Source organism: Dasypus novemcinctus, chromosome 24, assembly GCF_030445035.2.
Source record: "Dasypus novemcinctus isolate mDasNov1 chromosome 24, mDasNov1.1.hap2, whole genome shotgun sequence".
Taxonomy (NCBI): domain Eukaryota; kingdom Metazoa; phylum Chordata; class Mammalia; order Cingulata; family Dasypodidae; genus Dasypus; species Dasypus novemcinctus.
Genome location: NC_080696.1, coordinates 47,844,870 through 47,858,005, shown reverse-complemented (window position 1 = coordinate 47,858,005; position 13,136 = coordinate 47,844,870). Strand labels below are relative to the sequence as shown.

Below are 13,136 nucleotides of genomic sequence, written 5' to 3'. Positions count from 1 at the left end.
GCTGGGGGGGAACGTCGGCCTGAGCTCCCAGGGGCTCCCTCCCAGAGCGAGTCTCACCCCTTCGCTGCGCCTTGGAGTGTCCATCCATAAAAGGGGGAGCCTGGAGTCTGTGGTGGTTCCAGTAACATGTAAGGGGCAGAGAGGGTCCCCAAATTCATTTCAAGATTTTGAAAAGGTCTGCAGCTGAAATGTGCCCAACTCAAGGAGGGAGCCCCAGCTCCTGAAAGGCGGCCCCAAAGCGGGGGCTGGTACTGGATTAACGAAAGTGGCTTTCAGGCTAAAGACTGTTCCATAAATGCCTTCTATTGGGTGGGCACAGGGTTTGGGGGTTTAAGCCTGAGCATCACGACACTGAGGGGCCCCACCCTATGCCACCCAGCCCCAGCATTCTGGGAATGAGGACAACTGAAGATGCAGGTTGCTTTCCGGAAGCAGAGGAAGAAGAGACGGCGCTGGGGAAAGGCCAGGGAGGTCGTTTTCTTCCGGCACATGCTGGACATTTAGGAAATGGAATCTAGGAGGGACAATTCAGATGGGCGGGGCGAGTGTCACGCACATCATTTTGTTTTCATTGAGCAAAAAGTTATTCCAAAGCGAGACTGTTCAATTCTTGAATGGGAAAATTAACATATATTGTTCATACAATGCTTAAAAGCAAATAGAAACTATTCCAGTAAAATTTCCTTGGTTATGAAAACTCATATCCTTCTTAAAAAACAATCCCTGACCCTGCCTTTGCGGAGGGGAGGGTCAGGGCCAGGTGGAGGCCCGCCAGAGCCCCGGGAAAAATCAGATCCCCCGGAGCCTGTTGGCTTGGAGCCCAGAGAAGCACAGGTTGTTGTTGCAGCTGCCTTGGTAACTGGGGGGGCAGGCAGAACACGGTCGCCCCATCCTGTACGGCGCCTCCCCGATCCAGTTGCCCCTGGAAGAGAAAAGGTCCCAGGAAGCCAGGATGAGGGGACAGAAGAGAGGCGAGCCACCTCCACTCAGGCTGGTGTCCTCAGCTTCTGCCAGCGACTGGCGCCGTGTCCTTGGACAAGTCACTTCTGCGAACTGAACTGCGATATCTTCCTCTGGCGAACCAAGAGCAGACCCCTCCCTCCCAGGGCATTTCTTTTCCTCGCGGCCCCCCCCCCCTTCCCCCACCACATTTCTTTGAGACTTGCTTTTATCCTCTGAATAAAATAAATAAAGGAAACGGTGTCTGTGAAAATTATGTGAAATGACTTATGACAAAACCCTTTAACTTACAAGAGGGCTGTGCAGGTGAGAGCTAGAATCATTAGGTGGCGAGCAGAATCGAATCTCAGGGGGTCCTGGCCGCAGCTGTCCACTCCTTGAAGGGCCTTATCCCACATCCATCCTACCTGTGGCTGAATTAGTTCCCCCCAAAGACTTCACCACATACCTCTCCTGCTCAAGGATGTTTAGTGACTCCCCATTGCCCATGCAGAGGGCAGCCAATTTTCTCTGTAAAGGGCCAGCGAGTAAATATTTCAGGCTTTGCAGCCCAGAGTCTGTTGTAACTATTCAATTCTGCTGCTGTAGTGCAAAATTTTATTCACAAAAACAGGCAGGGGCCCCGATTGGGCCTGAGGCTGTAGTCTGCTGGCCCCTGGCTTAGAGAATCAGGCATTCCAGAGGAGCCTAGCAGTGTGTGGAGGCAGCTTACACAGCTCACGTCCCACAGCTAGCTTCTCCATCCCAGCCCCTCGTTCCCGTCTGAAATTTTAAGCCATCCTCTCAGGTCTTTCTCATGACTGACTAGTAATCTCACCACTGGCTAGCAGTGCCAGATACCTTTGCAAATCCCAATGCTTTATTTTTTCACACCTTAAATGGATACTCCTTGTGGGAAGTGAAAGAATTTTTTTTTTCTCCTCCGAAAGGTTTGTTGAATGACTGAGCAAAGTCAGTCAAAGTACTTGTAAATGTAAGCCCTTCTGGTTTCATAATGGATTGATTCATTCATTCATTCATTCATTCATTCATTCATTCATTCATTCAGCAAACCTTCCGCAGTGTCTATTGGGCGTCAGGACCTGTGCCAGATGCTATGGGTTAACAGTTTTCAAAGGGTCTTCCCAGAAGCTTGAGTCTTCTCAAATGGAGGCATTTGGGTGATGGAATCAAAGTAGCTCTTTTTTGTTTAATTTAGTCACTTGAGGGGATACTGCTTAAAAAAAGGATACTGAGATGAATAAGACCTATTTCCCACGCTTAAAGAGTTTATAACCTAGTTATAATCACAGCCAACATTTATTTAGCATGTGCATTTATTTAGCAAGGCATCACACAGCCAAATTATAATATTTTAATCTACTGTGTGAGCCAGGAATAATGAACTGTTTAGTGAACTGAGGCTTGTAGAGATCACATGACTTCTCCAGGCTTCTTGGCATGCACGTGGTAGAGATTCAAACTCAGGTCAGGTCACAACAGTAAGAACCAAGGTGGATTCTGTGCTTACTGTGAGCCTGAGGCACCACCTGGCTTATCTCACTTGACTCTCTCAACAACCCCATGAGCAGGTACTATTTTATTCCCATTTTGTTGATGAAGAAACAAAATAGGCATAGAGAAGTTAATTTAAATCCCAGATTAGAACTCAGGCAGTCTTGACTCCAGAGTCTTAAGATCTTAACAATGATATTTTTAGTACTCAATGCTTCAAAAATTTAAAATATCAATAAACAAATTTGAACAGTCCTTTAAGTTGGTTGTGTGCAATTTGGTTTGTATTCTTCTGTGTTGAGAAAGCTGGGCTGCAATAGGACACTTGGTCAATAGATGCCACCATCTAACTAATAACAAATACCCTAGTGCGTTCAGGCTACTGTGAACCAATGACTTCGAGAATATCAGGATAGTATAGTAGACAAGCATGGGGCTTAGAGTCAAAAGACTTGGGTTTGAAACAGCTCTGATACTTATTGGCTGTGTAACGTTTAGTAAATTACCTAACTTCTGAACTTCAATTTCTTAATCTGTAAAAAGGGACGATATTTTCCCAGCGTCCCTACCTTTCCTCGTTCCTTCCTTCTGTCTGTCATTTCTGCAGTGAAGTAATAAAATGAAAGTACTTTAGATGTGATCAAGGGCTATGTGAGAGTAAAGGGTGGTTATTATATAATTTTGAAATTCTGAATATCACATTTACCTAGAATTTATAGTCAGTAACACTTGCAAGTTTGCACACAGTACATCGGATAGGAACTTCTATTCCCCTTTTGTCATGTTTCCAAGGGATTTGTATATGTGATGCACTTGCGGCCTCTCTCCCACCTCGCAGTTTCCTGGTTGGAGAGTCGGATAGAAGGAGCTGAACCGGGTCTGCCCCCTCCTTCCTTTCTCCTCTTGGGGATCTGCCTGCCTGCAGGGGGCAAGCGTTCTCAGTTGCTCTATTTCTTGCAGTTAGCTTGAAGGAACTTGGCACTACTCTTTTAAGAAGTAGGTCTAATTCAGTAGTGCAATATGTGCACACACACGTGGCTGGCCGACTGCCACCACACTCCCCACTCTTGATGTCGTCAGGGAGACTGCCCTTCCATCTGCCACAGTCCTCCGTCTCCCTGAAACTTGGATAAAGAATTTGGGTTACTGACTCCCTAAAACTAACAGGTGGTGCGGTATTGAGAGTCTGCTTAGAACGGAGGAAGGAGGGGTGTCTCTGAAACACAGTGGGGAATTCTATGGAAAGCAATTACTTACGATGGGTAAGTGTGCCTTTCTTTGCTTTGAATCCACCTCAGGACCCAAGCCCCTGCCAGGAGGGCTGCCTTTGGTGGCACTTACTTGATGGCGTAGTTGCAGACCAGGTACACTGCCCCATGCCAGGTGCTGCCCCAGACGCTGATGCTGCCACAGGTGTGGATGGCACAGCCCAGCCGATTGGAAGATGCCCACACCATCTGAGGAAGGGCAAAGAAGTGGGGAAGGCATGCGAAGGACTCAGTGGGGCTCCGGGGCTTTGGGGCTGGGGGTTCCTGGGTTCACTGGGTGTGGTCTTACTGGGAGAGGCCGTTTTCCTGCCCCAAGGTAAGAGGGTGGAGGCATTTATATTGTAATAGAACGGCTCTCTAACTTTTTTTTATTGCAAACAACAATCGGGAAGACATTTTATATTGTTACACACTGTGTGTGCATATATCACACAAAATTGGAAAAAAACTTTAATGAAACAAAATTTAATTTTATCATTTGTGATGTACTCTAACCTAAATACTTCTATTCATTTTCTTTCTTCTCTCTCTTTCCCTCTCTCCCTTCTTCTCTCCCTTTCTTCCTTTCCTAGTGACTAAGCAGAAAATTGATTTCATGACACTAATGGATCTCAACACGCAGTTTGAAAATCATTGTGTTGGAAGTTAAAATAGAAACTTTGGAGTCAAAACAAAATATCACTGGATGTATGACTTTGACCAAGTTCCTTAACCTCTCTGTGCCTCAGTTTGTTCAGTTGTAAAACGAGGTAGTAATGGCTCATGTAATTCAGGAAGGACAGTTGGTTCAGACTTAACACTTCACAGAGGACCCCAAATTTAGATTTTTGACATCTCAGAATCACTGACAGGACTGAAAGAAGCTATTTGTCATACATTTGGAAGCTTCTGTCCTGTTACTTAGAACATTATATTGCATTTTATTTTTGGGTATATAATAGTCATACACATAGTCGATATCAGCACTCAAAATTATACTACAACAGTTGTAATCTTATTTTGGCTTTTTTAGATAGCGGAAGAGTTTGAAAACAGAAAATCCTAGAAAATGTCCGAACCTATGGAATTAAAAAGCACTCTTGCACTTGTCAGCCCACACATCTCCATTTTGGGGTCAGAAAATATGGTCCAGATGCTCAAAACAGGATCCAGTTCACCTCAGCTCAAACTACACACAACCTTCCAGGAATGTAAAAGGGAGTCTGATTTCTGTTCCACCACCTTCTTTTTCTTCTAAGGCACAGGGTTTGCTCTCCTGTCAGCCCTTAGCCCTGGTAAATGAGTACCTGGGTATAGTGGGAGCAGACAGGGCCACTGCAGTGCCGGGGGCAGTGGGGGTTACAGTCCCTCGGGGCCGGAAACGAGTAATACTGCTTCTCCTCCGACCAAGGCTTCACGAGTTCCACCACTGAGCGGTACCTGGGGAGGCAGAGAAGATAGAAGCTGGGTGGAAGGATGGAAAAGATGCTCTGCTACCAACTTGCCTGGTAGCCTTGGGTGAGTCACTTTGCCTCCTTCTCTCAGTTTCTTGATAGAATGAGAATAATGACAGTCGGACCTGCCTCATAAGTATGTTCAGAAGAACATTTGAGATCATCCATGTAAAATGCTTGCCAGGACCTGGCACATAGTAAGTGGTCAATAAAACATAGTTGCCATTGTCATGCAAAGGGCCAGGCACAAGGCAGGCACTTCAGATTGGGGGAAAGATCTCTGGACATCTTCTAAGCCTCTGAGATGTGAGATGGGGAGAAGGCAGGCACGTGTGTTGTCTCGACCTGAGAAACTTCTTTGCGGCTGAAAGGCCATCTGGTGGGACTCAAGGACTTTGTGTTATTCACATGTCAGGGAACAGAGAGACACACATAAGAGAAAAGGACAACTAAGGAAAAACAAATCTGCAGGAATTTACACTCAGAATTTATACTCGAAGCAGATTTGGCTCAACTGATAGAGCATCCACCTACCATATGGGAGGGCCATGGTTCACACCCCGGGGCCTCCTGACCCATGTGGTGAGCTGGCTTGTATGCAGTGCTGATGCGCGCAAGGAGTGCCCTGCCACACAGGGGTGTCCCCCGCATAGGGGAGCCCCATGCGCAAGGAGTGTGCCCCTGCAAGGAGAGCTGCCCGGCGTGAAAAAAGCACAGCCTCCCCAGGAGTGGCATTGCGCACACAGAGAGTTGATGCAGCAAGATGACACAACAAAAAAGAGACACAGATTCCCAGTGCTACTGACAAGAATGCAAGTGGACACAGAAGAGCACACAGTGAATGGACACAAGGACCAGACAATGGGGGGGGGAGGTGAGAAATAATAAAAAATAAATCTTTAAAAAAAAAAAGAATTTACAACAGCACCTCTTCACCCTTGACACGGTTTTCATTTCACTGCGAACCTTTCCAGTGAAGGCCATGGGATAAGGATGAAGTCTGGCAAGAAGAGTTAATTGGCAGGGTGCGGATGGGGGTGGGTGGGAAAGAGAGCCAGGAAAGACTCACTCGTCCCTGTCTGCTTGGAGGACCCTCAGGGACCATTCACAGCTCCCAAAGGCCAGCACTGGCCCCGGCCAGCCAAAAACATGAAAAAAGCAGACAGGGCCCAGAGTCTCCACCGAGTTCAATTTAAAGGCGTTGATTCTGAGACTGTGTCCTTTTCACTTTTGTGGGTCTATGGCAGGATGGTGGAAAGGGAAGAGTTGTTGTTTCTCTAATATCCTAATTTTGCAAAATAAATACACAGCAATCTTGTGGCAGTCCAGTAAGTGTCTTTTAAAAATTCTCTTGGCCTATGAAATCCACAAGTCTGGAAAGAACCAAGCCTGGCCAGCCCCTTCATTTATTTTATTTTTTTTTAAAGATTTATTTATTTATTTAAACCCACCCCCCCACCAAGTTGTCTGCTCTCTGTGTGTTCTTCTGTAACCGTTTTTATCCTTAGCAGTGGCACCAGGAATCTGTGTTTCTTTTTGCTACGTCATCTTGTTGTGTCAGCTCTCCATGTGTGCAGCGCCACTCCTGGGCAGGCTGCACTTTTTTCACGCTGGGTGGCTCTCCTTACGGAGCGCACTCCTTGTGCGTGGGGCTCCCCTACACGGGGGACACTCCTGCGAAGCACAGCACTCCTTGCGTGCATCAGCACTGCGCATGGGCCAGCTCCACACGGGTCAAGGAGGCCCAGGGTTTGAACCGCGGACCTCCCATGTGGTAGGCGGACGCCCTAACCACTGGGCCAAGTCCGCTTCCCAACCCCTTCATTTAGTACATGAGGACACCACAGTTCAGAAAGAGGAAATAACTTCCCAAGGCCACAAGGTTGGAGCTCAAGTCCCCAGATTTCATCTCGACTTAGAATGGTAGCAAGAAGGTCATGTTGGGAGGAAGGGTCTTACCATTCCCAGACTTTGGCAGGGCCCCCTTGGGCCTGATGCACCCATTGAACAGCGCCCACCCCCCAACTCTGATCCCCAGGACCCTCCAAGTCCATACCTTGCTTATGTGTCTTCCAATCAATAGCTCCTCACTCTCTGGAGCCATCTGAGTATACTTACTTGCTTGCCTGCTGAGCACTTGTCTCCCCTAACTAGAATGTATGCTCCACGCAGGCAGGTTCCTTATCTGTCTTGTTCACCTCTGTATCCCAGTGCCAAGTGCAATGCCTGGTACACATGTTTGTTGAATGGCTGAGGGAAGGAGGGGCAGAGGGTCACTCACCGGCCAGAATGGATGGAGAGGTTCTGGCCCATGTATCTCATCAGCTGTGGGGGTCCGTGGGCCCAGATGCACTGGGTGGCCCAGGCCTCAGCAGACATGGCCAGCCACTCATCCCAGACCTGGGGAAAGAAAGGCCATTCAATTCTCTGGGGCGAACCACTGTGGCTGCCACAGCAGCTTCTCACATGCCCCAGGACACACATTTGCCCAATACCACTGGGACCCCATAACAAACCCTATTTTTTTTTTTTAGATATATTTATTTCCCTTCCCCCACCCCCTTTGTCTGCTCTCTGTGTCCATTTGCTGTGTGTTCTTCTGTGTCCGTTTGTATTCTTATCACGTGGCACTAGGTATCTGCATCTCTTTGTAACATCATCCTGCTGCATCAGCTCTCCATGTGTATGGCACCACTCCTGGGCGGGCTGCGGGTTCACATGGGGCAGCTCTCCTTGAGCAGGGGCCACTCCTTGCACATGGGGCACACTGACCTGGGGGCATCCCTGTGTGGGCCAGACTCCTTGCATGCAGCAGCACTGCACGTGGGCCAGCTCACCACAAGAGCCAGGAGGCCTTGGGTGTGGAACCCTTGGACCTCCTATATGGTAGGCAGACACTCTATCTGTTGAGCCTCATCTGCTTCCCCAAACCCTCTTTTTTTTTTTAAGATTTGTTTTTTTATTTCTTTCCCCTTCCCCCCCTACCCCCCCCCCACCCCAGTTGTCTGTTTTCTGTGTTTATTTGCTGCGTGTTCTTCTTTGTCCGCTTCTGTTGTTGTCAGCCACATGGGAATCTGTGTTTCTTTTTGTTGCGTCATCTTGTTGTGTCAGCTCTCCGTGTGTGTGGCACCATTCCTGGGCATGCTGCACTTTCTTTCATACTGGGCATCTCTCCTTAGGGGGTGCACTCCTTGTGCGTGGGGCTCCCCTACGCAGGGGGCACCCCTGCGTGGCACGGCACTCCTTGCAAACATTAGCACTGCACATGGGCCAGCTCCATATGAGTCAAGGAGGCCCGGGGTTTGACTGTGGACCTCCCATGTGGTAGACGGATGCCCTAACCACTGGGCCAAGTCCGCTTCCCCCCAAACCCTCTTGACAGAGTAGAAAATGAGGCTCAGAGAAGGCCCAAGACTTCAAGGTCACACAGCAAGTTCATGGGTTTTATTTCATTTATTGTCTTTTTTAAAGGTATTCACTTTTAAAAATTGATTTTTAAAGGTATTCATTTTATCATTTATATCTTTTCAATAAAAAGCCTTTTTTTTTAGTGAAATAGTGAAAACACACTGAAATTTAATATATAAAATGTACAAGAGAAAAACTAGAAAGTAAAGCTCTCATTCTCTCCCACATCTGCTCCCCCAGCCACCCTGTTGCCCTTCCCCCCTCAACCCCAAGACAATCATCACTATGATTTTCTAACATTTTCTTCCAGACATAGTCTACACCTTACTAGTGATGTGGGCTGTGGGTGGGAGGCTCTTTGTCTCTTCATAGATAACCTAAGCTGTCTGTCCTGACTTGTGGGTGTGGGATGGTAAGAGGCTGCAGTCCTGCCCTTAGTGACTGTGGCAATGACTCCAGTCCCAGGAAACAGTTCAGCAATGCAAACTCTATAAACTTTAAATATTCAGGGAAAATGCAAACCAAATGTGCTAAAAGCTTATCTAGAATGTATAAGGTCTATGCTAAAAGCTTACCTAGGATGTGGATGATATATGCAAATTCAAGCCTATTAAGCACTGAAACAAAGAACAATTTAACCCTTCCTCTCTGTATAAAAGGAACTCAAAATTCTTGTTCAGGGCTCGGGTTTGAAACGGGTTTGAAACAGAAAGCTCCTGAGTCCAGTGGGCTGTCAATAAATCATTTTTCCTATTCAAAATCATTCCTGAGTCCTGGCCTTTCTATACTCAAATAATTGAACCTCTCTCAACTTCTACAACACTAGGAGATACATATATACTTTTCCCCCCACACATACATACTTTCTGACAAATGGCAACAGGCCAGACATTCCATTCTGCACCTCGTTCTTTTCATGTGACAAGACAGTTTATCATGGTGAATATTCCACATCAGTACACAGAGAATACCTTCATTATCCTTTTTTTTTTTTTTTTTGAGGTACCAGAGGGATTGAGCCCTGGACCTCATATATGGCAAGCTGGCACTCAACCACTGAGCCTCATCGGCTCGCCTGAGTTGTTTTTCTGTTTGTTTTTGTTGTTGTTTAGGAGGCATCAGGAACCGAACCTGGGACCTCCCAAGTGCTCAACCACTTAAGCCACATCTGCTCTCCCTTATCCTTCTTAATAGCTATATATTTCTCCAATGTATGAATGCCCCCAAGGTTTTATAAGCTGAAAGAGAGGCATTTAAAAAAATTTTTTTTTTTTTTATAAAGCAAGTTCCCTTCCAGTTCTAACTTCCTGGGAGTCTCTGAGAATTCGTTTGTTTATTCATTCATTCATCAAATGCTGCACAATTTCTAGGTGTTTGGGACATGGTATGGTGCAAGGCAATAAGATGTTACACAAATAATTAATCATTACATCCCAGCAGGGGCCCGCGGCAGTGGGGAGAGCAGAGTGGTGGGAGCATGTGCAAAGAGGACTCAGCCTTTCCCGAGGCTGGGAGAAGGGAGATTTAATCAGACATGCGCGGGGCAGAGGCCAGCCAGTGGAGAAGAAATGGGGGTGCCCAAAGAGGAGTCTAGACATCTGGCCAGGGAAAAGTTGAGGAATGTTTCCCTCCTGCTACGAAGGCATGGACTGAGGGAAGGGGCCTGCTAAACATGCAACCCACACCCCCGCCCTCCCAAGCTCCTCCCAGGATGACTTTTCTGGCTCCACACTACATGCTTTGGTTAAAGACCTACAGGGGGAGTGCCATGTATGCAACTGGTGCTCGGTAAATGTGCCGGCCCCTGTGTTAATAAATGAAGGAGTCAGTTAATGAATGAGTGAATGACTCGCCTCCTGTTAACTACCGGCTATCCCATCTCAGATCCCCACCCCCCCAACCACTTTATTACCACTGGCCTTGGGGAGTTTATGGGTGTTTGTTTTCTATCTCCCCAGCTAACATGTCCACCCTGTTCTGGGCAGTATCCACAAGGTTTAGCCGGGGGCCTGGCTTTGAGCAGGGGCTAATGCATCAGTGAAAGGACAATCTGCAGCAGCACAAGAATTTGGGGACCGTTCAGTAGCACATATTTGTCTTAGAGAGGGTGGACTGGCAATCTCTCCCTAAAGAAAGCTGGGAGCGCTGGAAGCCTATCTCTCTCTCCAGGCTGGTTTGGGACGATAGTCCTAGGGGCGGGGCTGTGATCAAGCAGACTCCACCGCAGAGTCTGGCTTCTGGGGCCTGGGGAGAGAACCCTTCTTTGAGGGAAGACATCCAGGCTCCCCAGGTGATCGACTGCTGGTTCTCCGCAGCCTGATTGCCCAGGTACCTGTCTCTGCCACTCCAGAGGCTCCCTAAGAGGATGGTCTTGTGTGTTAGACAAACCCCTGGGGGCACAGACAATAGCATGGAAAGCTCCAGACACCCACCCCCTACAGGCCCCCAGTGGGGAGCCCAGATTGTTGGGCAGGAATTGTGTTGGTTAAGACCTCAGGCTTTAGACTCAGACAGACCTGGCTTGGAATCCCAGCTGGGTGTCCTTGGGGAGATTAACCCTGAGTCTCCATTTCTTGTTTTGGAAAATGGAGAGGACAACAGCCACCTTGAAGGAAGAGGAGCACCTGAAGTGACATATGTGGAGTGCCTGGCACACAGTAGGTGCCATGTAGATGCTGGTCCTCTGCCCCTGACTCACTGGCGTATGTTTCCTCATCTGTAAGATGGGCAGCCCGATTCCTGCCCCTCTCCACGCATCCAGGCCCCCTTGCACCTGACTCAGGGGGCCACCTGGCCCCCGCGTTCCAAGCCCTCGTTCCAGGCCAAGGTGAGTGGTCTGGGGCTTGAAGGAGGGGCCCTGGGGAGGGAGTGGCACAGGACTCACCATGTACTCCATGTTGGCGGCAGGTGGGTACACGCTGGCCCTGATGTGGTTGTGATAATCCAATATGGCACTCATGTCCTGGGCAGAGATGTGGCGCTTCCGGCGGTACCTGGGCACCCCCAGGCTGGTAAGGCGCCCCACAGCTGGGACCTTGGGCCGGGCCAGTGCCAGGGTGGCATTGGGCATCACCAAAGCATTCACTGTCTGGCCGGCCCAGAGGAGCAGGCCCGCCAGGCCCAAGGTGCAGGGCAGCAGGGGCATAGCTGGCTCACGGCGGGGCACGCGTCTGCCTTGTGCAGTCAGAGCCGGCTGCCTGGAAGGGGCGGGCGTGAGGGCGCAAAACCCTGAGTGCTCTCCTCCAGCACTGCCAAACCCGAGGATGCCACTCCCTGGGGGTTTGGCAAAGACCTCGGGTCCAGGTGCCCAATAGCCCCGGAGGACTTAAGAGTGAATGGGCAAAGGGAAGAAATGCCCAGACAGTGGCTAATCCAGACCGGGTCCTGGGGTGAGGCGGCAGCCACCACGTCAAAGCCACGGTCCCCACCCAGCTGCCCAAGAGATGGACACCCGTCCTCTCTCGCATGGGCGCCCTCTTCAGCGGTCCTGCTGGGCGTGGGCTCAGTTGATGTCCTCGGAGGGACGGGGCCCAACCTTCCCCAAGACAGACCGCAGGGTCCCCTGGTCCCTAAACTGTAGCAACTTCGGGATTGAGATAGAGAGCAAGAGAAAGGAAAATAAGAGAGAGAAAGACGACGGAGCCAGAAAAAAAGGTGCAGAGAAAAGGAATGGGAGAGAGAAAATATCAGAGGAAGGAAAGAGACAGAAAGAGAGGTAGAGAGAGAGGACAAAGACAAAAAAATAACAGAGAGGAAGGAGAGAGAAATCGAGTTAGGGGAAGAGAAGAGAGACCGAGGGAGGTGGGGGGAGGCCGGACGGCGGGCTCCCCAGGGGTGCGTACCCAAGTCGGGCAGCCCAGGTGGGCGGCAGGAGGCAGCCGAGGAGCAGGGGACCTCTGCAGACACCCTGCCCGCCTGGTAGCGCTCAACTTTTAACCATCCCCTGGGAGCTGATGGCATCTGACGTCCCCGATCCCACAGCCCCCTCCCCTTCCAGCCAAGCCAGACTTGGACAGGGAAGCTCCGCCTGCCGAGTTATGGGCTTCTCTCTCCCGCCCTCTCATCGCTCTGCTGCTCCCACTTTCACCTGGAATGTGCAGAGAGGGGGCTGAGTCCTGGTCAGGGCAGGGATGTGGCCAGAGGGCAGAGATCCCAGAGGAAACACCCAGCCATTCTGGAGACCCCAGATCCAGAGGCTCCCCCTCTGCCTTCTAGACTCTGACATACTAAGGCCACTTTGCATCCAGAGAGTATTTTCTGACTATTTTCCCTACAAAGCACTCCGACCTCAGAGTAGATGACTAATATGGCCCCATCTATTCACACCTTCTGTGTTCCAGGTCCAGGGCTGAGTGCCTTACACCCGCCAGCTCAGCCAACCCTCGGAAGCAAGTATTTATCGCTCTCCATTTTACAGATACAGAAACCGAGACCCAGAGAGGTGAAAGAAAAAACCCAAAGCCAAGCCAACCAGCTAGTCCATGATAGGGCCAGGACTCAAATCCAAGTCTGTCCAACCTCGGGACCTCGTCAGTATAAAGAAGGAGCCTGGGTTTTTATTTGTCTTAAGATT

At 49.3% G+C, this 13,136-nt stretch overlaps 1 protein-coding gene across 1 annotated transcript; it reads right to left on the bottom strand.

The window, feature by feature from the left end:
- Positions 1 to 554: 554 nt before the first annotated feature.
- Positions 555 to 12,479, bottom strand: R3HDML (R3H domain containing like). The gene is made up of 6 exons (XM_004468931.5): positions 12,406 to 12,479; positions 11,448 to 11,760; positions 7,437 to 7,555; positions 5,009 to 5,141; positions 3,796 to 3,911; positions 555 to 922 (listed from the first exon to the last, which is right to left on the bottom strand). Exons 2-6 carry the CDS (start codon positions 11,706 to 11,708, stop codon positions 790 to 792), a joined length of 762 nt encoding a protein of 253 aa, XP_004468988.2. The 5' UTR covers positions 11,709 to 11,760; positions 12,406 to 12,479; the 3' UTR covers positions 555 to 789.
- Between the last annotated feature and the right edge of the window lie 657 nt (positions 12,480 to 13,136).

What these genes read in the sequence shown, in the direction of transcription:
- R3HDML (XM_004468931.5), bottom strand. Translation starts at nt 11,708, where the DNA reads ATGCCCCTGCTGCCCTGCACCTTGGGCCTGGCGGGCCTGCTCCTCTGG. An exon ending in CCGCCAACATGGAGTACATG is followed by an intron (nt 7,556 to 11,447) that starts GTGAGTCCTGTG and finishes TTCTTTCCCCAG; the next exon opens with GTCTGGGATGAGTGGCTGGC. An exon ending in GTCTGCAACTACGCCATCAA is followed by an intron (nt 923 to 3,795) that starts GTAAGTGCCACC and finishes TTTCTCTTCCAG; the next exon opens with GGGCAACTGGATCGGGGAGG.